The 26,693-nt window shown below is 54.4% G+C and overlaps 1 protein-coding gene across 3 annotated transcripts in view; it reads left to right on the forward strand.

The window, feature by feature from the left end:
- Nucleotides 1-26,693, forward strand: part of RIMBP2 (RIMS binding protein 2) — a 114,211-nt gene that overhangs the window by 44,581 nt on the left and 42,937 nt on the right. For 2 of the 3 annotated variants that reach the window (XM_089894336.1, XM_089894338.1), the window contains 4 exons: nt 4,714-4,764; nt 15,543-15,738; nt 20,249-20,394; nt 21,911-21,987. In XM_089894336.1, coding sequence (XP_089750462.1) covers nt 4,714-4,764; nt 15,543-15,738; nt 20,249-20,394; nt 21,911-21,987 — 470 coding nt within the window. Of the gene's footprint in view, nt 1-4,713; nt 4,765-6,261; nt 6,283-15,542; nt 15,739-20,248; nt 20,395-21,910; nt 21,988-26,693 lie in introns of all 3 variants that reach the window. The other variant, XM_089894337.1, reaches the window with a different exon arrangement.

Raw genomic sequence — 26,693 nt, forward strand, 5'->3', positions numbered from 1 at the left:
TTCTTCCTGTGCAGGCTGGTGGCTCCGGAGGCCAAATCCGAGCTGGGCCTGGAAATGCCCTTCACCATCATCTTGGGAATTCCCTTTACACCTTTCTGTACTTTGTTGGATCCGCTGCTTCCTGGATCCCATAATATATTCTTTTCTTGATGTACAGGATGTATCTAAGGAAGCTATTTTCCCACGAAATGTAGGTGGATTTTTTTGACATTTTACACTCCTTGGAGATCCCTTTGTGGTTTCAGCCTCACCTCTGGACCTGGCCACCCTAAGGAAGGTCTGGGCATTCAGCCAGCTGGAAGGCCAGGGGCCCGGAACCTTCCCCAGGGAGCCTCTCCCCCCGGAGGCTCAGCTCATCCCTCTGCTCAATACGGTGGTTGGCAGAAGCAGGTGAAGTAATGTGCGAGTGGAAACCCTTGTTCAGTTAAAGAATGAACGAATGATCAAACTGCCCGAGGCTATTCTAATGGGAATCAAGGTAAGATAGGACCATCAGCCACCCCTTATCTCTGGTAGCTGGTGGAGGCATAGCTTAAAAATTAAAAGTCCAAGCAGAGCGAGTCCCATCTACGAGGACTTCTCCACGGGACGCCTGCTCGTGGAGATCAGGGTGCCAGGGGCTGAGCCAAGAATCCTCAGTTCCATTCATTCAGAAAGCAGCTCCTGAGCATCCTGTGTCAGCCACGCGTAGGGGCTAAGGCACAGCCGTGAGCGTGCGCGAGGCTGTGCACGTAGGCTGTGGACCATGGCGATAATACTAAAAGCTACGCCGTGAACATTTGCTCTAAGTGCAGCACGCTCTGGGCCCAGTACCCGGAATGCACGTGTCACCGTCTTGAAGTCCCCGCCTGCCTCTGTCTCCTCCTGTCCTGTATCTCTCCGCCCAGAATGCCTGGTCCCCAGATAACGGCAGAGCTGGTTTATTGCTTTCACTGAAGTCTCCACCTGGCCTCCCTGCCTGAGTGGCCTCAACCTGCCAGCGCTGCTGCCCTCTGCCACCTCACCCCGTTTAGTGATGCCACTTGCTCTTTGATGTACCTATTTGCCTGTTGTCTGCACTCCCAGAACATTGCCTTCCACAGAGCAGGTACTCAACAAGTGATGCTTGGCAGCTTTGAATGAATGGATGAATGAATGGATGAATTACTGGGGGAATGAATGAATGAATAAATGGAGATGCTTGGGAACTTTGAATGAATGAATGGATGAATGGATGAATTAGTGGGGGAATGAATGAATGAATAAATGGAGATGCTTGGCAACTTTGAATGAATGAATGGATGAATTAGTGGGGGAATGAATGAATGAATAAATGGAGATGCTTGGCAACTTTGAATGAATGAATGAATGGATGGATGAATTAGTAGGGGAATGAATGAATGAATAAATGGAGATGCTTGGCAACTTTGAATGAATGAATGGATGAACGAATGGGAGACCTAGTAAGATTCCATCCACTGATGTAGTTCATGGTCATATGAAATTACCAGGATAGCTGATGGTTAAGTTCTAGGCAATCCTCTATGAATGTCTGTTGAATGCATGAGTGGCGGCAGCGGTCAGCCGTCACCCGGAACCTGTGGGATGCGGGTCCCCTTACATGCAGGCCCTGGAGGCCTGACTCTGACCCCGGTGTCTCTAGGGAAACGGCGACCGGAGTCCAGCTGCTTTAGCTGCTTCGGATTTCCAGTTTCTCGTGCGGGTTACATCTTTGTCTTATTACAATTAGCAGCTATAATAATCCAGATGTATGAGCAAAAGAGTTTTTCCACATTTAAAATTCGTCTGCAGATTTGATCGATGTGACTGTCCTTTCAAATTCCTCCCGTGTGGGAAATGAAGGCTCCAGGTTAAAGGCCATTACTGACACGTGGGTTGCTAAAAGAAGCCAAACTCACCCCACATCTCATAAGAGCGCTTTGCCTCCATGGCAAGTGCTCGCCTTGGATGTGTTGGATTTAGTTGTTGTACGTGGATGGTGGGAGGGGGGATCGCAGGCTGACCCTCCGAGTTCATTCAGTTCTTGTTTTCTCCTATGACACATGCCCGGAATATTGGTTCATGGCTTCCTCAGCTCTATGGAACTCAGGGACCTGAGGTGAGGGTCTGTATAGCCCTCAGTCTTGAGTCCATGAATCGTGTTCACTTTTCTGTGGAGCTGAGATGAACAGCACCCACAAATGACCGCCCCCCTGCTCATACCAACCAGCATGCATACTCCCAACCCCATCACCAAGGTGCTTGGGTCCTTATTATTCTGAGTATTACGTGTCCAGTCTGTCTGAGCCACATGTCCAGAGCTTTGGCAGCGGGAAAGCTACATCCCCTCTACACAGCTATGCCTCCCCTGAAACAAATGTGTTCGCTGCGGTGTCAACCCACCCCCTGGACATTTGATCCCCTGGATGACAGGCCCCTTCTTCTGACAGCAGGACTGTGGGCCTCCCTAGGAGTCATGGTCCCTCTCAAATTCACCGTGTTCTGTAGGAAATCGTGTCTGCGTGAAGATCTCAGCTTCCCCCATGCGCTGGCAGTGGCCCCCGAAGTGAGCCTTGCTTAAGCTGTTGCTTAGATTCTGCAAGGATTCAGTGCTGCCAATTTTAACTGTTAATTTTAACCATCTATTCTGATTGCCCAAATGGCCCAGCTTGCAAGTAGCCTACAAAAACGAACTCCTGACTTTCACTTGAAGCCAGAAACGAAGTTGTTACTGCCAGCTTGGCTGTGTTTTAACAGCCTGGGGTGGAGTCTTTAGTTGTTTTTCATTCTGCCATTTGAAAACTATCTTTGACTCAAGTGGCTCAATGATGGTGTTATTTATATAATCCTTGTATGTTCTCTGGTTGGTTGTCTTTTTTTCCTGTTTTGTGATTTATTGTCCCTCTTGTTGTTTTTGCTTTGAAAGGAGTAATTTTGAGCCTTTGAAGATGGAGCTGAATTCAAGAATGGTCTAGTTAATTTGCTGGGTTCTATTCACTTCCCAGCTCTTAACAGCCTCATTGGAAATATGTGAGAATGAAATGCATATGAATGAACTCTATATGGAAATCTCAGGCTACTTTTCGCTTTTAGTCTGTGCTGGGGAAGCCAAGCCCTTCCCTCTTTCCGACTCACGGAAGTTTTCAAGTGAGAAGCAGAAGCTGTTAAGATAGCTCTCACTGGCGTATTTATGATGTGAACTCTTCTCCTCATTATTCTCCAGGCACCTGGAGAAAAATATACCTCCAGAAATGAGAATTCTAAATGTAAATCTCAGTTTAATACATGGATTCTTCCTTAGTGCTCAGTTTTTAGAGGCAGCTACCCTATAGCATCAGGAGAACATCTCTAAATGTTTGTGAGACCTGGGAGACCAGTTTGATGGGAGGCATCAAGGTGATGTGGGGACAGGCCTTCCTCCTCCGTCTTATGACACCCGCACCCTCTCACTAAATTTTGGTGTCTCTAACTTTAAAATGGGAGGTGTCATGCCTTCAACAATTGACGGTTGTGCTCATTAGGACTCTTGGTTTCAAGTGACAAAAAACACAAAAAGAGACTTTCAGTTGTACACGCAACTGAAAATCTAGCTTCAGATGCGGCTGGGTCCAGGGTCCAGGGCCCAGATCAAGCTGGCTTCAGGCATGGTTGAACCCAGCACCTCCCAAATCCCATCAGACCTCCGTGGCTCTCCTGCCTCTGCTCTCCCTTGCCGTGGCTTCATTTCTGGTTTCCACGTCAAGGCCCCTGGCTGCTCCAAGTTTGCCCCTCATGGTGGCAAGGTGGCTGCAGCTGCTCCAGACTCTCCTCCACTCAGCCTCAAGTTCCAAAGGCAAGGGGCCTCCCTTCTTCCCAGCATTCCCAGGCAAAGTCTCTTTGTTCTAACTGGATCATGCACTCACCCACTAACCAATCACTGTGAGTCTAGAACCTTGCTCATGTGTTCAGTGGATCCCCAGCAAAGTCAGGACCTCTTCCCAGGACATAGTTCCAGGCAGGCAAACACAACAGACATTTACTGTCATCACAGTGTTAGAACTTCAGGGTCCGCGAGGACAGGAAACAATAATGTTGCATCTCAGGTTTGTGTGAACTTACCATGTGGCCTGGGCAGCAGCCATCCTGAGAAATTTCTGTGGTGAAACTTGTACAATTTCTTATTCTGTGGAGCTGATGGCTTTGTGTCAGATGATTTGAAGAAGGCAGCCCCTCTGCTACAGCTGAGAGCCTGGGCGCTCAGGACCACCCGGGCAGCTCCTTCTCAGGACCTGGTGGGATTTCAGCAGACCTTCGTTTATCTAGGGGTCAAGTTCGCATGATTGTGTTTTATTTCTCAAGCAGTTAAGGACATTTGAGAAAATTATGGTGCTCCCTGAGGCTTTGGGAAGAATTACCCTGCCGTCTGGGTTCAGCCTCCGACCGTGTGTGTGGCCCCTTCTCAAGAGTAGAACTCGGCTCCTACCCTCATGCACCAGCTGAATCCCCCCAGCCTCCCTGTTCTCTGCCAGATCAGGGGGCGCTTTCCAGTTTTTACAAAGAGCATCAAACCCGAATCCATTCCTCTTGCCCAAAGGGAGGGAAAAATGAGAACTCATTTAGACCCTTAGAATTTAGGGGTTTATTAGACGAATAAAAATCAATGGCCCACACTCCCTGATAATTTAGACATTAATCTTTAATTCTCTTTTTCTCCCTTTAAACGTTCACTCTTCTGTTTTTTTATCATCAAAAAAGGCTCAGGTTGAAGCTAAGAAAGAACACGAAGGCGCAGTGCAGCTGCTAGAGGTAAGCGAACCGGCCGTGACGGCTTTCTTCCTGGGCGCGGGCGAGGTCAGGGGATATTGCGTTAATGCCTCACGGAAGCAATAGCTAACCTTTACTGAGTGCCCACTGGGTACCGGTTACTCAAGCAGCCTATATGATAGGCGCCATTATGGTTCCCATTTTACACGTGAGGAAGTGAGGCACAGAGAAGTTAAGCAATTTTCCTATGGCCACACAGCCAGCATCAGAACTGTGGGCCTCAGAGGTGGTCTGCTCTCCTCTGCTGGCTGCTCCTGGATGGAAAGCAAGGAGGGCGAGCCCGCTCACTTGGGGGCATGATTTCCTCGAGGAGAGAGGTCGGGGGATGGGCCATTCCTATGGGTGACAGATGAATGGGGGAGTTGTAAGTGACAGCACTAAGCCCAAGGAAGCACTTGGCATCTGAGGGGGGCGTTGGCAGGAATCACAGCAGTGAACACGATCAAGGTGCTGCCACGGGCACCGTCCCCATGAGCACAGCGGGAGTGACCCTCCCCAGCTGCCCAGAGGCCTTTCTCACTGGCCCTGATGGTGGGGGCTTGGCCGGAAGTGGGGGGCATGTCTGGACCACTCTTCTGTCCCTGGCTGATGGCCTGCTGCCAGCATCCTCGGGAGCAGGGGGAACTCCTGGGATCACCCCGGGGCCTTTGCCGTCTGCGTTCCTCATGCATATGATAAATGGACGTAAGGAGTCTCCCTGCCGAAGACAGAGATCACCCAGTTACTGACTCCTCACTACAGACACAGCAGCGGGCTGTGGCTGCACAGCTTGGGGTGGCCCCACGAGGCCTCCTCCCCTAGTTCCGTTCCATCAAGAAGGCCAAAAGGGCCTTTCCGCCGGGCCGGCCACCTCCGCACATGGGAAGCACCTGTCCTCTTTAAGATGACCTTGTCCCTCGTCCCCAGGGGACCAGCGGCCACTTAAAACAGAATATATTCATCTCTTACATTGCCTTTTAGAATCTATTCCTCCCCCAGGAAAAGGTTTCATCGTTATGGTCATATGTATTAAAATTGATTTTTTGAAAGCGTCCATTAGCTAATGAATATCTGGAGAGCTGGGAGTAATAAATAGCAAAGTGGGAAAATACATAACCCGGGAGACTGGAGACAGGCCTGCAAACGGCCATACACCTCCCTGAAAAACCACTTCACTCCCCCCGCCAGAGTCACTCACCGCGCTTTGATTTACATAGTCTCCTGGCTGGAAGTGCAGTTTCTGTGTTCCCGTCACCCCAAGCCCATCCATCTGATCGTCCGTGTTGTTTTTATCCGCCTTCTGAGCTGCCGCTCTGTGACAGCCCCGCCGAGGTCATGTCACCCGGCGCTGGCGGCCGTGCGTGCCCCGGCACGTGGGGATGGGCGTAACGTGCTTCGGTTGGAAAAACGGAAAAGGCAGTGCAGATGCACTGAGAATCTGTGGCTTCTTTTATTCACAACATCTTCCTGTCATTGTGTCTCGCTTTGCTTTTCACCCAGAACACGCTGGAGAGCATGCAGGTATTTTAGGGAATGATGTCTGCCCCTCCCCCTCCCCGTGTGCTTGGTGATGCTTTCCCCGTTCGTGGACCAGCCGCGCACCCCTGGGCCCGCTCCATCCGCCCCTTCTTCCGAAAATGGGCAGCTTTCTGATGCGGTCGTGGGTGCCTGGGGCTCCCTGGGGCCAGGGCAGCCGAGGAGCTGCCCCTGGGGGCTCCACCCCAGGGAGATGCTTTATTCTGGGCATTGAGGCCCGGGTCTCTGTCCTCGGAAGTGATGAGCGGGGCCAGCAAAGCCGGCTTCCATTCTCAGGCTGGAAGAACGTTCTGTGAATTCAGATGACCTCGGGGAGGAGAATTGTCGGGATGATTTTACCCTTGGGTCAGCCACGTGCTTTCGAGCCCGGCCAAGAGCCCAGAATTTGGTGGGTCCGTCATCGGAATTCAAGCCTTGCACCTGAGCGGTCCCATTCCCATTCTGTGTCGAGTGAGGGCGGCGACCCTCCCAGCAGTTGGGGACCCTTGCTTGTTCTCACAGGCGTCCGCCTGGGGAAGAAGAGAAATGAGCTGTCCCTCCAAACAGGGTTTTGAGCCTTTTCCAAAACTCTGAGTTTGGCCGTGAATTTGTAGAACCAACGACTTTTCTCACTCTTGGGTGGTTTCCAAAGCGGCGTTCTGGGACCCGCAGTATCGGCATCACTGGGGAGCTTGTCAGACCCACTGAGTCAGAAACCCGGAGTGGGGGACTGAAATCTGAGTTTTAGCCAGCCCTCCGGGTACTTCGAGAAGCGTTGTTTGGAGAGTGCCAGGCTGGTTACAGGAAGGAGAACTATATCTGAAGGGGTAAGCCCCCTGGGAATCTTGGCCAACCCTGGTTCAGCACCTTAGTAACCAGAATTGTTGACCAAGAGTAACCCGAGTGCGACCCCGCCCGCCGACCCTCCGAGCATCCCTAGCGGGCAGTGTAGTCTTCGTTTGGAAGTTCACGTTCTCTGTGCCTCCTACTTGGCAGGCTGGTGACTTCCTTTAGTCAGATATTCTACCGAGCAGAACAACCCACCTCCTTGCGCAGCTAGAGAGAACGCAGTGACGGAGAAGGGCTGCCCCGGGAGACGTGTTAGGTGAACCCCTCAAAACACCTACACGCGCACATCCGGTTCTGTGGACGTTTCTCAGTGCTGTTTGCTGATGAATGATTGGCCAGGATGTTTGGAGATGGGGGAGTGGGGTGTCTTTATTCCTGGTCAGGACACCCAAGGACCGATCCGGGCTGGCTTGGGGGCTGAGCAAAGACAGGGGTCAGGAGTCAACTGAAAATAGAACAGAGCTTTTCAGAATCCAGAATCAGGATCCAGGTTTGCTGTTTGCAAACCTAACAGCCTAAGAGCAGGTACTAGCTACGTAGCTTCCTTGGCACTTTATGAGGGAGTGAGTTTAAGACAAAGGAGCAAAAGAAAATAGTTATAACAACAGCAACGGTGCCAACAGCAATGTTTATTGAACCCTCCTCTGAGCCGGGCACTGTTCTAAGGGTGCATCTGCAGGTTACCTAGGAGATAACGGACGTATCGTCCCTCTCAGTCTCCATGACAACCAGGGGAACCGAGGCAGGAGAAATGACTTCCGCAAAGCCTCGGAGCTAGTCAGGAGCAGAATCTGGACTCAAAAGCCCCAGGAGTTTGGCGTCAGAATCCAAACCCTCCACCACTGCACGGCAGCACCTTCTGACCTCGGAATCCTGACCTCCCTGCGAGGTGGGGTCAGGTCTCCTGCCAGCAAAGCCGTACCAAAAGGTGGATCAGCTCCCGCAGCAGCCAGACTTGGAAACGCTGGCCGAGCAGCCCAGCTGCCCTTCCCCAGCAGCAGCAGAGACAGGAACGCACGCCACGCGGCCACAAGTGACAAGAGTGATGGAATTTAATCCTTTTAATACCACCCAGGGAGGTTGATATCACCCTCCTCATTTCGCTGATCAAAAACCAAGGCACAGAGACGCTGAGCCACCTGCCAAGGACACACAGCTTCTAAGAGCAGAGCCTAGGCCCTGAGGGTCCACGGGTAACACCATCTCAAGTCACTGAGAAAAGAGTGTGCAGAGAAGAGATGGCCCATGACTGTGGGGCCCGTAAACCCTAAATCCTGTTGGGTTAGGAGGCAGCGAGTTCTGGGGTCCGTTGCCAGGGGACTTTCACCCAGGGTGAGCTGCTTCCCGCCAGTGTGTCAGTGCTGAGTGCTTCGCATGTGCGTCTCGCATGCTTTGTGGCTAATTCTCCAGGGCTCCTTCCTAGGTATTTATGGCCTCGCTCCCAGCACTTGTTGCCGTCCTCCTGGACCAAGGCATCCACCTGCGGGCGATGCCAGGACGAGCCTGAACAGGCTCCATTCATCCCTGAGTCTCATTCGAAAGGAGACAGGGCTCATCTGGAGGCAAGGGTCCAGCACCTGAGTTGCACGGTGACTCTCCTGGTCCCTGGGCTCCTTTTGCTTTCATGGGTCCCTTCTTCCATAAAAACATTAAAATTATATTTTACATCTGCTTAGGTGCAAAGACGAATATAATCCAGGTTGGATTCATTATTGTTATATTCAGTTTTCCTCTGATTTTAAAGGAAATTAAAATGAAACCATTTCTGCGGGTCCCTAAACAAGGCCTCAGGTGCCCTCTGCTCCCTGGCTTGTGTTAAGATGCTCAGTGACCGTCTGGCAAGGGAGCGTGCTTGTGAGTAAATGAATACGTTTGGTCCCATCAAACAGATGAACTTGGTCTCTGGTGCATGTGTTAGGTTAGGCCACGGTGTGCTGCAGTAACAAACACCAAAGTCTCACACTCAATGCATAAAGGTTCATTTCTTGCCACTGCAGATATAGGAACACTCCACGAAGCTCCACTCCACATGGTGACTCAGGGATCCAGGCTCCCTGCATCTTGAGGCTGTGCCATCCAGAGCGTACGGCTTCCTGGTCACCATGGCAGGGAGACCTCTTCCGTGTCTCAGCTACAGAAGGCACAGGTGTCACCTCTGCTTACAGGCCGCTGGCCAGAGCTAGTGACCCAGCCCCGCTTCACTGCAGGGGAGGCTGGGAAGTGCAGTCTCCCTGGGTGGGGGCCTGGTGGCATGGCTCTGCCACATCTGAATTCTTGAATCTTTACAGGGCAATGCAATTTTGGTACTAAAGTGGACAGACAGAATATTAGCTAAGTTGAGAATCTGAGACGTGCACAGATAAAGAAGTTTATACTTAATGCTTTGCCTTTAAATCTCTTAAGAATTCTCTGTCCTCCGGGAATTGTGGGGATGGGGTCTCTGCCTCCCTAGGGTAGACTTGGCTACCCCGTGCCCATGAGTCTTAGCTGGAGGACGAGGTTGTTAGGGACAAAGAAACTGGGGCAGGTATTTGGGGATGACCAGGACTACCTCTGGCTCCAGCTTTATCTCCCTAACGCTCCCCTTCCCAACCGCAGTTGGGAGGACAAAAGCTACAGTCAATGGGAAGCCCCAGGTTTTGAAGTCTTATCAGTGAAAGGTGTTTATCTGTGCACAGGGTGCCTCTGTGACTAATGCTTGTCTATACAGAAACAAAAGACTCAAATGATCCAGATACCCACCAGCAGCAGAATTCACTGTGCTTTAGTTGGACAGTTTGATAAAGGCATTAATCGCGTGAACCAAAGCAAACGTTTAAGACACTTGTGTTTTAATAGTGCTGACTCCACACACATTAAAGGATGCGAAACATTAATTAAAAAGTCATCTTCACCCAAGTCTCCCCTTGGTTATTACTTTGTTACATTTTAGTATCAAGATGGCATTGTCCTGTAAAGATTCTAGAATTCAGAGCAATTATTTGTCAAGGTCCTGGAATTCAGAGCCGGTTCAGATGAATTGATGGGGTTTTTCTGTGTATATTATAGTTGCAGGCAAGAGCTGGGCGCGGGTGTGGGTATTAACCTGGCAGTGGAGGCTGTTTCTTAACTGGGCATCACCGTGGACGAGTATGGAGAGACCCTCCATGTCTCCCGCTGATGATAAAAAGTGGGGAAATTCTAATATACCTGCATGGGCTGAAATGCACCATCACCTTTGCTGAAAGCAGAAGTTCGGCCGTCTGAGAGACAAGGGTGATTGGGTCACTAGTTAGCCATCCCTCTGGCTCTGTCCTTTGCCCACAGGGACAAAAGATCTTAGTTTCTGCTTATGGGGCCCCTACCGTGCCCGCCAGAGTCTGGACTTACAATTTGCCATAGTTCTGGAAGGCAAGCTTCTCTCCCATTTTATAGATGAAGAAACTGAGGCCCAGTGAGCTTATGTGACTTTCCTCCACACCCTCTGAGTGAATGAGGGAGTGGGGGTTCTGGGATCTAGACACAGCCCAGATCCTGGAGTCAGAGAGGATTGGGTGTGTCCTGCCACTTACTGGGTGTGTGACCTTGGTCTTGAGTCCATCTGGCCTTGTCTTCCTTACCCATGCAACGGGCTCACACCAACTTACCCCAGGGAATCTCTCTGGCCATCAGCACTCAGGCATAGAGAGCCCCCGGTGGGCCCTGGCACACAGTAGGTACTCACTAAGCAATGAATAGCACCACAAATCTTGTTTACCCCTAAAGACACCGCACAGAACAACTTACTCCCAAATCACTCCCGCACTGCCTAGGACGCCCCTGGCTTGGCTGTGCTGGCGTGAGTGTTCACAGCACCCCTGGACCCTCAAAATGGTCCTGGTTTGGACACTAACTACAGGGCACAGTGCCCTACTCGTCTGCTGCCCTTTATGAAGCCTGGAAGTCAGATGAAACATGCAGGGCTTCCCCCGTGGCGCAGTGGTCGAGAGTCCGCCTGCCGATGCAGGGGACGTGGGTTCGTGCCCCGGTCCGGGAAGATCCCACGTGCCGCGGAGCGGCTGGGCCCGTGAGCCGTGGCGGCTGAGCCTGCGCGTGCGGAGCCTGTGCTCCGCAACGGGAGAGGCCACAACAGTGAGAGGCCCGCGTACCGCAAAACAGAAACGAAAACAGATGAAGCATACAGAGTGGAGGACCTTGGGAATGCTGGCAGGTGCATCTTTGAATGTGTTTTCCTTCGTCTTTATAAATACCCACAGCCACACCTGCAAGTCTCTGCTGTTGATTCCAGTTGGAGTTTACTTGCCGGATGACGGTGCCGTCTGTCCCCGCTGTGGTCCGAATGCAGCCGCCCTCCGCTCTCGATGCTCAGGTGGCGGGTTAGGGTGAGGAGAAGCGGGGCCGGGACAAACCAGGATGGGGACACTCAAGCAGACTGGTTAATTCAAGCGAGCGTGGTTCCGCCCCACCGGTGTCGCCACCCAGCCAGGAGCTGATGGTGCCCTGAATCCTGAAATCAATCTTGACACCCCAGTAAGCCGGCCGGACCCAACAGTGGGCTTGCTGTTTGCTTTCTGCATCACTTGGAAGCAGTTCCTTCTGGTAGCAGCCTGGGGACCATCGGAGGCACTTAGCCCCAGCGGTCGGGCTCAGCATCAGAGACCCAGCCGCCGCCAGCTACAGCCAGGCCCGGGGAGGGTGTCCACGGAGGCTCTGGAAGGGACACCTGCTTCCTTCCTGGAAGCGGGAAACAGCAGGGAAGCTTGGTGAACTTTCCAGAGGGAGCGCTCACCTGTGGGATGTTCTTCCGGTTTAACGGGTCCCTACGCCTCATCTCCTAGTTGTTCAGACCGTTTCCCCCCGAAATTAGTGAGAAAAGGCATCTGGAAGCTGCCTGACTTTTGGGAATCGTCATCCTGCTGTCTTGAAGCCGTGTCCTCGGATACCCAGAGGAGAAACAAAGCAAGGAATTGATAAGAGAGGGGCAAAGAATTAGGTGTGATCACGCAGGACTCTTAGAATCTTTGGGGTAGAAATGCCAGGTGGGAGAGGCTTAGCCCCACAACTTCACTCCCGAGTCACAATGGAAGCAAGTCTCAAACCAAATTATCGCACGTGTGCAGACGTGTATTATGAAACGCTTGTTGACAAGAAGGCACGAAGTGGCACATCCCTCTTCTCTGCCCCTTAGGAGCTTCCTCCACCAGCCCCCTGGTCCCCAAGATCCTGGGGGTTTGCCTCGCTCCTCCTCTCATGGGCATCTCCCACCACCTCCGGGGATGTTCAATTTACAAAGATGGTTTGACGTCAGCTCCGATCCACCTGCTTCCAGGACCCTCCCCTCATCAGTCACATCAGAGCCGGCCCCCTTTCTACAGGCTGTCCTGTGCCAGCTGCCGGGGAGAACCGCCTGCCACAGTCCCCATCAGTGAAGGGGACCCTGAACAAAGAAACGCTCCCTGGAAGGAGGCCCTCCAGGAGTTGGGGTCCTGGCCGGCCGGCAGTGGTGCCCAGGAGATGGAGTTCACTGTAGCACCTAAAACGTGCAATTCAGCACCCCTGCGTGAGCCCCGACCTTTCTCTCTGGTTTGGCCTGAGTCCCACAGGGGCTGCCGGGAGCACACAGCCTGCCCTCCTTCCATTCTGTGCGACCCGCCCCCGGTCCCAGCAAATCAAGAGCCCCCGCCAGGGGCCTGTTTCCAGGCACCTCGGATGCTCGACCTCCATGTGGGCTCCTGAGACCTCGGCCGCTCTAACGCTCAAGGCTCCTGATCTGATGTTCCCACAACGCCAGCTTTTCGTGTAACGCCTTTGAGATTTTCTCCGTGATTATTTCGTATTTTCTTTAAATCCGTTCACTTTCTAAAACTCTCTATTTTGAAATAATTTTGAGACTCCCGAGAAGTTACAAAAATAGCACAGATGGTCGCTGTGTACCTTCACCCACCTCCCCAAGGACAGCGTCGTAGGTGACCAGAGTACATTGTTGAAACCGGGAAGCTGACACAGGCACAGTTATCAGTAACCAAACTACAGAGACTCACTCTTCGCCCTTCCTTTGATGCTTAATTCTACGGAATTTGATGGTACATATAGATTCATGAACCGCAACCGGGAATACAGACGGCTCCACCCCCCAAAGACACGCCCTCATCTTAATTCCTAGTACTCGGACCTTCCCCCCAACCCCAGACCCTGACAACCATTGATCAGCTCTCCACTGCTTTAGTCTTGTCGTTTCACGAATGTTACATCAATGAAAAATCTATCTGCTTTTTGGGTTGGTTCACTTTTCACACACGCGTGACATGAAGGACCTGATTACCAGTTGTCTTTTTCTTGTGCACATTACAATGAGGATGTGGCCATCTAAATGGCATTTGTGTTCTTCCACGTTCACCTGACACCCTCCCACACACGCCACCAGGGCACCTGGCGGCACACCTGGATGAACAGGTGAGCTCAGGCCTCTTCTAATGCCCTTCTTGCCTGAGGCTGGGTTGTTGGCGACTGTTCCCTGCCTGAGGACCTGTCGCTCAGCCCTGGAGCAAAGTCTTCAGGGCTGAGCAGGGAGAGCCAGAACCCTTGGCCTTGAGGCATCTGATGCCGCCCTCCTGGGGTCACCGCTGCTCCTGGGCGGGTGCCGCGTCTCCCCGATGGGGGGTGCCCGGGCGGGAGGCGGATCTCGCCACGTCCCCACCTGTGCCCAGGGGCGCCCGGCGTCACTTCTGTGCCTTCCTCGGTGGTGACAGCAATCGTAGCCAAGCTCATTCAGCCTTTTAAGAGAAGAATCCTGCTGATTTTGTTAAATGCATCAAAGAAATTAATTATTGGTTTGGGATTTGTTAGGTCTATTTTTAGAATTCCATGATCTCAGACATAAACAGCACTTCATTCTGGCCTAAGGAGCTGAAAAGCTTAGCACCAGTGGAGGAGGGACAGGGAAGGGCGGGGGGGCGGGAAGAGGAAGAGAGCATCGGTCTACCGCTGTCTGCATCCCTGCGTGCACACCGCCATGAGACCAAACATCTCTCAAGCCCCGACTTGGTACCAAGCTCTAGTCCGAGTGCTGAGGACACAGCGGTAGAGAAGCGGACAAAAATTCCTGCCCTTGTGGAGTTGACATTTTAGTGGAGGAAGCCAGACGGTGCCCACGGTTAATAATACAGCAGATGGGATTTTCCACTTATCACAGACTGAGGAAGGGAGACGAGGCAGGACCTCCATGCAGATGAAAGAAGCTGCTGCCTGTAGGAACGTGATGCCTGCAAATCAGGGGGTCCCCTCTTCTCTGCTTCAGCAAACAGTTACAGAGCACCTGCCATGTGCCAGTGCTATGCAGCGCGTTGTGGGTGTCTCAGGGAACCAGAAAGCACAAGCTTGGCGCATAAATGATCTAGTCACGGGGCCAGATGAGAAGTAATCAGGGAGCTACTGGAATGTGCCAGGAAGGGAGCTTGCAGGGGAGGGGGCAGAGCGGATCCTCCCTGTGCCCCTCCTCCCGTGGCCCAGGGCAGGGAGTTCTGACAGCAGGAGAAAGGGCGCCAGGGGAGGAGGTGTAGGGAGTGTGCACCACGGTTCCCCAGGGAGAGGAGAGTGGCTGGGTCACGCCCACCCAGCTGAGAACCCAGAGCAGGCAGAGATGGGGGTTAATGGGGGGAGCTGCCCATGGCACCCTTTTCTGCCGCGTGTGCCCAGGGGACACTCCCAGCTCCCTGGGGGTTAATGGGGGGAGCTGCCCAGGGCACCCTTCCCTGCCGCGTGTGCCCAGGGGACGCTCCCAGCTCCCTGGTGCTCCCGAGATGTCTCCGATGTCTGCAAATGGCAGCGATGTTGCTAAGCCAGTCCAGCAAACAGCACTTCCCTTTAATGCCAAAGCGGGGTGCTTTGGGGTTCTGCAGCTTACGAGAAAACTGCATCCAGGGGTTAGCAACGGAGCTGTCCGCAAAGCTGGGCTGTGTCACCGCCTCACGCTCCAAATTTCAAGCAGCTACAGTGAGGCGTGCCAACCGCAAAGCGCCCGGGCTGTACACAGAGCCCAGAACAACCCGCTGTTGGCTGCTGGGATCTGAGTGTTTGCAAGGTTTCTCGGCTCCTGTGCTTTCCCACGTTCGCCCTGAGAGGAAACCTGGCCGACGGCCAGGGTGCACAGGAAGCTTAGTTTGTTCAGACACCGTTCTCCCGTGGAGCAAAGAGGCAGCCCTCCTGCACACACAAACACACACTGTCATTAACACATGCACACACGGCACTCAGTCCTGCGCACACCCATGCAACACACGTGCACACAGTACACACGCACTGCCGTCCCCCCATGCACACGTGGCATGCATTCTTGTGCACACGCGTGCACACACACACACGCACGCCTGTGCGCAGACGCGCGGGGCCCCGGCAGGCCCGGCCGCCTGCTGACCGCGGGTCCGGGTCTCCGCGCGCAGCGCAGGGCACGGGAGCTAGAGGAGAAATGCCGCACGCAGAGTGAGCAGTTCAGCCTGCTGTCCCGGGACCTGGGTCGGCTCCGGGAGCACGCGGGCGAGATCGACCTGCAGGGAGGCAGCTCCCTGGACGCACCCTCGTCCCCCGGCAAGCCCTTCCGGAGCTTCATGAACGGACTGGCTCCCTCCGTTGGCAAAGGTAAGCGCCTGGGCCGACCGACCTCCTCCCTCCCTCGCTCCCTCCCTCGCACGGCAGCGGGATGGAGAAGGGGCGCTGGCAAGGGTCGGGGGTGGAGGTGTGTGACAGAGCATCTCACCACACCCAGGGCGGTGACCAGCCTAGCAGGCCTTGGGGCGGTACAGGCCAGCCGGCGTCTCCCACGTCCACCCCACACGCCAGACCTCGTCCTAAGCCCTTGACGGGTGCCGACCAGCGTGGCTTCGCACACGTTCTGAGCCCCGTTCTACAGACAACACGGGTGGAGGGGCTTAGTGGGTCACCCAGCCGGGCGGTGAGCCGGGACTCGGCCCCAGGGGTCTGGCTCTGGGGTCTACGCTGGGGTCTGCCAGGCCCTTGTTTCCCCTCTTTTCATCCAGTGACCTCTTGTTGACATTGTGATGTACTTGGAACTTCCCTTCTGACAAAGGCAGCGGTACTAACAGCGGTGAATTTCAATGCCCTCCCATCACATTTGTGTTTAGGATGCAGAGGTGGGGGTCAGGGAGGTTTGAATTTGAGTGGTTGAGGGGAATTTTGATCCCAGAGGCATTGAATTTATCGTCATGGAAGGTTCCCAGTGTAGGCAACAGAGTACCCTGCTCAGTCAGGGAGCTTTCTCTCCACTGAAGGCTGAACGGGTCGCAGGCCCAGTTTTATCCTCCTGTAAAACAGTCGATGTTTTCAAGTTTACTGGAGATGAGTGTCACATACTCACTCTGGAATTCCATAAAAGAGAGAGAATTCCCGCATCTCTCCTGGGTCTTGTCAGAACGTAGGGTAAGTTCTCTGGACGCTTTTCATTTGGAAAACAAGGTGATGCTGCCTGTGTCTTGATAAATCATGTTTCCTGGCTTCCTGCTCCCTTCCGGCGCTGCTCATGCGTTAGGAGAATGCTAAGTGGCCACGAAACACAAGACAGGGGGAGAAGGGGGTCTGGACACCCCCCCCAACAGACAAGTTCTGAGCACAGGGTACCCCCCCAGGCCGCGATGCTGAGCAGATGGCCAGGCCCTGGGTGGAGCCCCTCTGGGTGGGGGGAGCACAGACAAGAAACAAGGGGACAGATGAGTGACTAGGCAGCTTCCCACTCAGACAGACGTGGGAGGTCAGGTGACAAGAGAGCAAGTGACCCAGGGCCACTTAGACGGGGTGGTCAGAGAAGGTTGCCTCCCAGAAATGAAGCCCGTTTCTCCAGCTCCCACTGGGTGAGAAGCTTTGGGGCTGCAGGTTCACGTGATCTCGGCCATGCACGTTTTTCAGGGTCCCCGGGTCGCGAGCAGTCGGTAAGTCCCGGGACTCAGCATAACGTTGTGTCCTCCTGGCTCAGAACTGTTCCGGCGACACAGGACAGACACACGGTGGGCCCGCAGAGATGGGCGCCCGGAGGGATCCACGTGCAGACAGCCTGTACCTTTTTCCTCTGGGAGGACCACCCAGAGCGCCCAACGAGCAGCCACCCGCGTGCGGTGGTGAGGCCCAGGGACGCCCAGTAGAGATGCAGCGTCCAGGGTCCACCGGGGGCCGGTCACGTGGGCACCTCTGCCTGGCACACACCAGAACCCCAGGCCCCCCAGAGCGAGGCAGGCGCTTGGCACACACCAGGCCGCGCATACAGGCTGGTTACAGGGAAGCACCCCTGTCACTTAGGGAGCCTTTCCTATTGGTGCAGGAACACTTTAGAAGCTGTGTTCCCGGATACAGCCCAGCCCAACTTGCAAGCAGGCCCTTCTAGAAGTAGCAGCCGGGGGGGGGGGGGGGGGGGGGGCGCTACGCGAATTCCTTGCAGTACAGCATGAGAATGTGTTAGTCCAGGACGAGCTCGTGGGTCAGTGGGGGTGGGGAGGAGAGCAGTGATTGACCTGGTTCAGTCGGTGTTGAGATGATCTGGAAAAAAGGATCTAATTCACGACGGAGGAAAATGGATGCTAAGAACAAAACCAACAAAACCCAAACAGGACGCTGTCTCCGATCCCGGTAGAAGAATAGGTTTGCACCAAGGCTTCCGTTCAGCCACTTGGAAGAGCCATCGTGATAACAGACCAGCTCATTTAATAAACGCTACCTCGCCCACGGGGGCCCCCTGCTGGCAAAGCCAGACAGGCTTGGCATCACCCTTGCCGCATCCTTGGTGTGCCAGAATCACTTGGTCGTGGGAGGAATGCCTGGTAGGCCTGAAGTCCCCCTCAAAGTCATTCTTTGACGGCAGATGGCAGGGGCCCCTTTAAGGGTGAGAGTGACAGGGAACTCGCCGCTGGGCTGGCCTTTCCTCCTTACGCAGGAGGGGAGGGTGGGGGGGGTGGGCAGAGGAGCAAGCAGGGCCAGTGCAGGATCAGAGCAGGACCCGGCAGGTGTGCTGTGCATCCCCTGGGGGCCTCCTGCCTGAGGCTGGGTCCGCCCAAGGTTGAGGAAGACAAGGACCGCTTGACCATGAGTCCCTAAGGGACTCACCTTCTGTGCAGTAGAGTCACATCTGCAACCAGCAAGGCAGAAATCACACAGGGACAGAATCATCCCTAGAAGTCTCCTAGGAAGGGGGCATGTCATCTCCCAGGGCTGCCGCTACACAGCCAGTTTCCTTCCAGTATTGGAGCTGGGTTTTGGTGAGACACTGGATAAAGTCATTGATTTGACCTTAGTGGCCATATTTTCCAGAAAATGCATATCTTGAAACACGCGGAGCATGAAGGGGTGTGCAGTTGAGGGCACTGCATGATTTTGTCTCTAATCTCACATTCACTCAGAGAGCAGAAGGGCAGGTAAAATGCCACATGCAACAAAATATTTTTCTCTAGACAACTGGATTTGTTTGAGTTAAAATGTGAATATGAGGTGACTCTACTATACTCATTTCACCTTTGCTGGTGGTGTCACCCCCTGCTATTCCCGGCAGCAGTGTATCAGTCAGGATGGGCTGGGTTCAGCTGTAGTAACAAACATCCCCAAATCTCAGGGGCTTGAAACAGCACAAGTCTCGTTCTCGATCACACTGCACATCCATCTCAGTTTGGCTCAGGGAATGGGTTCCACACTCTCTTCACTCGGGAATGCTGAGCCTCTCCCATCTGGAATGCTCCATTGCAAGGGAAAGGAAGCATAACAAATTAGACACTGGCTCAAAAAGGCTTCTGCCCCAAAGCAGGACACGTCTCTTCCACTCACAGTTCGTTGGCCTGGGCGAGTCCTGTGTCGGGGTGAAACACCTCCCCTGCAGCACTGAAGCACCCTGCAGCCAGGCCACACCCTCCGCCGGCTTTCTGAGGGAGTCAATTAATTCAGTAAATATTGACTTTGCACCTGCTGTATGCCAAGCACTGGCTGCTGTGGTCATTAGGGGTCCTGGGCAGTGACCAGAGCCAGGCTGCTGCGCTCTGGTATATGGCCTCCTAGCAGGGACCCCGGATCCACTTCAGCATCAATTCTTTGTTGCAGTGATGGTCCCCCGAGGTTCTCAGTTCTCTTAATCAGCTAGGGGAGTGGGGGTTCTCTGGGGGTGACTTCTACACAGCCTTTGTGGGAGCACTTCTCACCCTGTATGTTTTTCCTGATTTGGGCTCAGCGCGTCATCTTCCTCAGTGGAGCTGTCCCCGTGATGGGAGAGCCACAGCCAGCCAGAGACTAGACAAAGCCAGAAAGGAACATCCACAGGCCACCAGGCAGTGAGAACGTGGGGAAGGGAAATGGTTGCTTCTGTCATTCACATCTGATCCTAAAGAAACACGCCTGACTTAATCCGACAGTCCGGGCCAGCATTGGTCAAGGTGCTCAGTTCTCCCCGCCCTGCCACATGTCACTGGGCTGGGGCTCAGCGGCCCCATGAGGACAGGATGGGCAGATCTGCTTTGGTCCTAGTGAGTCTCAAGAATAGTTTTTAGCCATAAACCTGACCATTTGGCCACTTTGTGTATAAGTCAGGTCTCTTTCAGTCGTAAGTGACAGCAAAGCCAGACTAAACTGGTGTGAGCAAAAAGGAATTTATTTATCCCATAGAGTAGGTGAAGAGCCTAGGTTTAGCCTCAGGTACAGCTGGATTCAGGGGCTCCAGCCATGCCACCTGGATCCAGTTCCTCCCTCTCCGTCTTCCAGCTCCTCTTTCTACAAGCAGTCTCCATTCTCAGACAGACTTTCCTCCTCCTGGTGGCAATGTGGCTGCAGTATCACTGAGTCTCATCTCCTCTCCATTTTAAGCCAGAGAAAAGGAGAGCCTCTTTGCCCATGACTCCCACGAAGTTCTCTCTGATTGGACCTTCCCATCTCCTGTGTAACACCACCATCTCCACCAAACAATTGGTGTAGCCAGGCGTGGACTCTGCTGGATGGACAGCCCAGAGCCGGGGGTGTAGATGAAGAGTGGGAGATGGGTGGGTCCCAAAATAAAAGTCCAAGACTGATGCCAAAGACAGGGAAAGACCCACAGGGAGGGCAAATGACCAGTGCACTTTGATTATTTCCTTGGTGTCTCCTCTCAAATTGCTCCGATGTTGGTGTCCAGGTCAGGAAAGCTCCACTGGAAGCCGCACTGTGATCGGTGAATCTATCCGGCCCCTCCCGCTCCCGGGTGACAAGCCAGAACCTCTGTCCATCAAGCCCACCTTTCTGTCAAGGTCTGGTGGCCCAAGATGCAGATTTGAATCCGACGTGAGTCCTGTCCTGGCTGAGGCAGCTGCCCCACTGCGCCGTGATGCGGGCTGTGGGTGTTGGCAGCCCTCCCCCTCTCTCCCCAGCCCCCCTTGCTCTTGCCTTCACCCCCATTCATTGAGCACCTACTATGTGCCAGGACGTGTGGCCCCAGTTTACAGACGGGGGCGGGAGTGTCCCTGCTCTCATGGGCTGAATGACCATAAGTAAGTCAACACCAAAAGTCGGGTAACAGCGAGTGTCGTGTACCCAACAAGCCGGTGACCCGGAGGGATGAGGTGAAGGACAGGGCGGCCCTTCTTGGCCACTCGTGGTCTGTTTATCCGTGAGAAGGAGCCCAGGGGCTGGAGAGGATCTGGGAGCTGGGGAGGGGGCTTGAGGCCTCAGGGAAGCTCTCGACTTTTGGTCCAAGTCCAGGGGGAACCACTGAAGGCCCTGAGACGGGGAGTGCCGTGCTGTAACCCCCAGGAGAGCCCTCTCCCCGGTGCGGGAGTGTCAGGAGGGACCGGGCCCTCTTCTCCCGGGGTGGGCGGGGTTCATGGTCACTCCCACCCTCCCCTGGTGCCCTTTCCTCCCTCCCCAACCCCAAGACAGTTGTAGCCGGTGTAAGGAAACCCCTATAGGCAGCGTCCCGGTGGCGGCAGACTCGGGCCCCAGAGAGGAGCGGGGCGGGGCGGGGGGGGTATCGGGAGGAAGCAGCCCCCGTGTCCCTTTTTCTGATCAGGATTCCCGGGGGCACCGGGCACCATCCACGCGTGCGTGCTCCCCTCCCTGCACTGAGCCCTTGAGGGCTGAGGGCACAAAGCATTACCTAAATGTGTCCTCCGAGGAGCCTGGCAGGGTCTGGGGCAGTGACGTCTCAGGCCTTAAATTATGTTGGGGGATGGTCCTTACCTTGAGTCCAATCTGGGTGTGGGAAGATGAGGTCTTTTTAAAAGTAGCTTTTAATTAATCAATTTTTATTGAAGTATAGTTGATTTACCATACTGTGTCAGTGTCAGCATAGTGATTCAGTATTTTTGCAGATTATACTCCATTATAAGTTATTACAAGGCAATGGCTGTAGTTCAATTTACTGCTGTACAGTAAATCCTGTTGCTTATCTATTTTATATAGAGTAGTTTGTATCTGCTGATCCCATACTCCTAACTCTTCCCCCATTCTGGTAACCACAAAATTGTCGTCTATGTCTGTGAGTCTATTTCTGTAGTGCGTATACCTCCATTTGTGTTATTTTTTAGACTCCACATAGAAGTGGTATCATACAGTATTGGGGGAGACAAGTTCTTTATAACTGTCCTCTGTGTGACCAAGAAGCCCGAAGGGAGGGACCCCGCCCCCATCTCTGGGTCACGCCCAAGACCAAGAGCCCGGGTGTGGCAGCATCTCACGGGGGTCCCACCATCTGAGGCTGAAAAGCCCAGGGGGACCGTGGAAGGGATCTCCTGCGTGCTTCCGGCATGAAATGTGACGCCTACAGCTTCAGTGACCTGCACGTCCATTGTGTCTCCAATAGATGGATAATGAATGGAATTCCAATACCGCCAAGCAGAGATACTCGGGGAAGGTCCACTTGTGTGTCGCCCGCTATAGGTAAGAGCAACGGTCCTCTCCACGTCCTCTGAGCATCCGGAAGCGCGGGCAGCCTCTGGGCAGGTGGGGTGATGGGGGTGGGAACGCTCCGTGAGCTGAGGGGACCCTTCCCAGGTGCCGAGAGAAAGCAGCCAGTTCATCCAGGCTTTGGAGGGTGGCAAGGGTTTGTCTGTTCTGATAGAAAGAGTTTGGATAGCGTGTTAGTTTCCCAGGGCTGCCATTCAAAACTGTCACCAACTGGGTGGCTTAAAAACAGCAAAAACCCGTGCTCTCCCAGTTCTGGAAGGCCGAAGTGGGAAATCAAGGTGTGGGGACGACCAGCTTCTGCTGACTGTCAGCATCCCTGACGTCCCTCAGCTGTAGGCTGCCTGCTCCAATCTCTGCTTCCGTCTTCATGTGCCCTTCTTCTCTGTGTGTTCCCTCTTCTTTTTATAAGGACCCCTGTCCTTGGATTAGGGCCCACCCTACTCCAGTATGACCTCATCTTAACTTGATCCCACCTGCAAAGACCCTATTTCCAAATAAGCTCACCTCCACAGGGGCCAGGACCTGAACGTCTCTTTTGGGGGACACAGTTCACTCCATGACAGGCAGCAAGCTGAAACTCAAAGAGGGGCCCCCTTGCCCAGAGCCTCCTGCTTGGTGCCTTTCCGGCATCGTCCCTGTCTGCCCGGTGCCTGGGCCACATCACGTAGCTGTTACAGCTGCAGAGCTGAGCTCCCATTGGAGGACCTGGGTGTCTGTGTCCACCAACGTGAGCCAGGCTGCTCATGCACGGCCCTCAGATTCTTTGTGGTTACCACTGAAAACTTTGAGATGGATGAGGGTTAGCCGCCTCCCTGCAACTTCCCTGCCTGGTTATAATGCAACAGGCGTTATAATGCCCAGAGTTTGCCGGGTGTGCAGACACGGATGAATCAAATAGTCACCAAAAGCAGACATAAAACAGTCAGACCTCCTGTATTTTATGCTCAGTGAGGACCTCTGGGCTCTTGTGTTTCCAGATGCCCCAGTGACCCTTTGCCTCCTGGGTTGGCCGGGCAGGAAGGGCAGTGTTCTGGGGGCAGACGCCACTGCCCTCTTAGTGGGCGACGGGCAACCAGAGTCCCCCGTAAGGGGACTGGACTGTGCACAGAGCTGTTGAGGAATCAGACCTCAGGAGCCGTCACCAAGGGTGGATGCCTCCCTCACTAGATCCTTAAAATCTGTCCGCGTGGAGGAGGTGGGGTGAGCTTCCTCTGAGCCCGTCTGCACACCTTCAGTGCCTTGTGCCTCCTCCAGTGAGAACTGTTTCTAATAACTATGCTGCCTGTCCGTGGATCATTTTCCGCTGATCCACTAATTTCACCAATGCAAACCCACTTCTGACGTCCAGATAATGGAAGCCCGTGGAGTAGCCGCCCTGGGCTGGGGCGTGCTGGATGAGGATGCCAGCCGGCCCCTGAGGAGGGCGCCCCCCATGCCCCCGCCTGCATCCTTCATAGGGTCCGTGGGGACATCGCCATATCACTGGAGAGAGCATTGAGGACGCCAGTCCTGGGGCCCAGGAAGGAGAGCTCAGCCCCGCCCCATGTCTCGTAGGAGGGCGGTTCTGCCTTTGTGTGTGTGGAGCTGGGCTGGCACACCTGTTCAGGCAGAGCCCTCCGGGCCGGCCAGTTGGGGCCGCGGCCGGGATGCCGATCTGCCTTCCAGGTTTGTCTCCCTTGCCAGCTGGGCCCTTCCCAGCAATGAGCCTGGTCCCTCGAGGCTGCGGTGGCCCCCTGCTCCCTGGGCACGCCCTCCCTCCGCTCTCGTGGGGAGACCAGACCTTATTCTGGGGAAGGTGCCCAAGAGCAGAGGCACCCAGAGTCTGGATCCACAGCCAGCGTGAAAGCAGGCAGAGAGAGAGCCTGGGCGGTCAGCCGGTGTATAGCCGACACCGCGGTCCCCAGCCGCGGCCAGGGCGCTCGGTGAGCCCCACCGCCATCCTCTGCTGGAGCTCTGGGTGTTTTCCACCTGACGCCCGGCCAAATCAAACCACATCGTGAGCAGCGCAGACAATAGTCCCAGACAGAGTCGCGCGGATCTGAGTTCCCCAAACACCCTGCGGACCCTTGGAGGACTGGCTCCAAGGTAAGGGGAGTTTGGGGGCGTTTCCCCCCCGGAGCTAAACACTGTCCTTACTCAGCACCCTGCTTTGAAGTTTCCCCAAACTGGAAACAGGAGAAGCCCTGCTCCCCATGGCCCCGTCCCCTCCTCCCACCTCTGCTCTAGGAGCCGCCTGTGGAGCGGCCTTGCTTCCCCATCTCTTGCCCCCTCTTCAGCCCGGTGTCCCCTCCCCCAACAGCAGGACGAGCCTCGCTGAGGCTCCAGGGGGCCCCTTTCCAGAAGTGCGGCAGGCACCCGATGCAGGCCTCCCGCACCCTTCCTTTTAAACAGCTTTACTGAGGGGTCAGTCACATACCTTACAGTCCCCCCATTTTTCTAAATTGGAGTGCAGTTGATTTGCGATGCTGTGTTAGTTTCTGCTGCCCAGCAAAGTGCATCTGTTGTACATATACATGTACCCACTCTTTTTTAGAATCTTTTCCCATTAGACCATTACAGAGTACTGAGCAGAGTTCCCCGTGCCCTGCAGTAGCTCCTTGTTAGTTCTCTGTTTTACGTAGTGTGTCTGCGTCCATCCCAATCTCCCAGTTCGTCCCACCCCCCGACCCCCCTTGGTCAACGTCAGTTTGTTCTCTACATCTGTGACTCTCTTTCTGCTTTGCCAGTAAGTTCATCTGGACCGTTTTTCTAGATTCCGCTTATAAGCGACATTACACCGTATTTGTTTTCCTCTTTCTGGCTTACTTCACTCTGTATGACGGTCTCTAGATGCAACGCACAGTACGTGCCATCCTTGCCACTGTCAAGTTGAGAACATTCCTGTCTGCTTACCAAGACCCCCGTTCCTTTCAGGTGTCAGCCCATCCCCTCCATCCCCACCCCAAATAACCACTAACGTTTCAGTCACTGTGGGTTCCCCGTTCTGGACATTTCCTTCCCGTCTTAGCATTGTGTCATCAAGGCTCACCCGCTGCAGCTCTGTCCCCTTCTATACCCGGATCACAGCGGACTTCGGGGAGACGGCATTTTTTGTTTGTTTGTTTGTTTGTTTGTTTTGCGGTACGCGGGCCTCTCACCGTTGTGGCCTCTCCCGTTGCGGAGCACAGGCTCCGGACGCGCAGGCTCAGCGGCCATGGCTCACGGGCCCAGCCGCTCCGCGGCATGTGGGACCCTCCCGGACCGGGGCACGAACCCGCGTCCCCTGCATCGGCAGACGGACTCTCAACCACTGCGCCACCGGGGAAGCCCGGGGAGACTGCATTTTATCCGTCAACCCCCGATGGATGTGGACCCCGTCGTCGGTGCACAGTTCCCCTCGGTGCCCACGGTCCCCTCCCCATGCTGGCCTCTTCCACCCTCTTTCCCACCAGCTGAGACTTCTCTTCCTGAGAGTGATGTGCGGCCTCCTGAAGCCTGGGCCCCGTCCCCTGTCTTCCTGCTCCATCCTCCCCCCTTGGGCGACCTCTTCTGCACGTGGACCACTCCAGGCTCCACCTGCAGCCACAGCCTCTCTGAGCCTAGGCAGCGTAAGGCGCCTGGAACTGGCCCCTGGGCCTCCCGTCTCCCCGCATCCAGCCCCGCTCCCGCCAGCGCCTGCCCAGTAATTGCACCCACATCTGCACCTCCTGAGGCCAGAAAGCTTCGAGTCCTCCGGGACCCTGCTCCCCTGCCCTCATACCCAGGCAGCCCCCCTTCCATCTCCTCTAAGGACACTCCCTGCCCAGCTAGACCCCATCCACACGGCATCAGAGGGACCCCTCTGCAAAACGCAAATGCGATCATGTCACTCCGTAGGTGACGACTCCTTCCCGATAGCTATTAGCTCTGGAGGTTAAATCCACAGTGATGTGGCCCCTCCAACCCACGGCCCCCAGCGCTCCTACCCTCACCCGTCCTTCTCCAGCAGCTGAGGGGACCCCGCTCCCATCCTCCTGGCCTTTGCACATGCCATTCCCTCTGCCAGAAACCACGTTTGGCTTCACTCCAGCCGCTGGGCTTTCACATCCTACATCCGTCTGCTTGGCTTTCCATCCCAATGCAGATGCCCCAGCAGTCACTGACTCAGTAAAACCCTCAGGGCGCTGGACGGCGTCCCTGGACCTCTGGACTCCGAGGAACAGGGCGACGTGGTGTGGTTAAACCCACGCAGGGTGAGGGTCAGGAGACCTTCGTTCTGCTCCCACCCACACCTCCTAATGAGCGTGTGGCTTTGGACAAGTCACTGCACTTCAGCTGGCCATGAGAATTGGGAATGAGAATAATATCATCTCTGCTCTCCTCACTGAGCGTCGGTGGGGATCAGATAAAACACACAGAGGAAATTGCTGGTACCTCACGGGGCTGCTGGCCCCCAGGGGAGCTGCTGCGGCTTCGCCCTTTGTGTGACAGGACACTGAGTGACACCCTTTGTTCTTTTTGTTTACGTGATCATCTCCCACGATCACTGATGTCACTTTGACTTTCTTGTTGAGTCCTTTCCTGTTATTTTAAATTAACTGACCCTTTACTTAGAAAATCAAAAATTCATCTCACGTGTTTTATCTGCAAGTTGGACATGACTTTAAAAAAATGTTAATTCCAATATTTTGAGGATTTGAGAAGTGGGCATTTTACAGTCC

The sequence above is a fragment of the Delphinapterus leucas genome, chromosome 14 (assembly GCF_059928025.1).
Source record: "Delphinapterus leucas isolate spDelLeu-1000000601 "Yukka" chromosome 14, BTC_Dleu_Yukka2, whole genome shotgun sequence".
NCBI classification, from domain to species: Eukaryota; Metazoa; Chordata; class Mammalia; order Artiodactyla; family Monodontidae; genus Delphinapterus; species Delphinapterus leucas.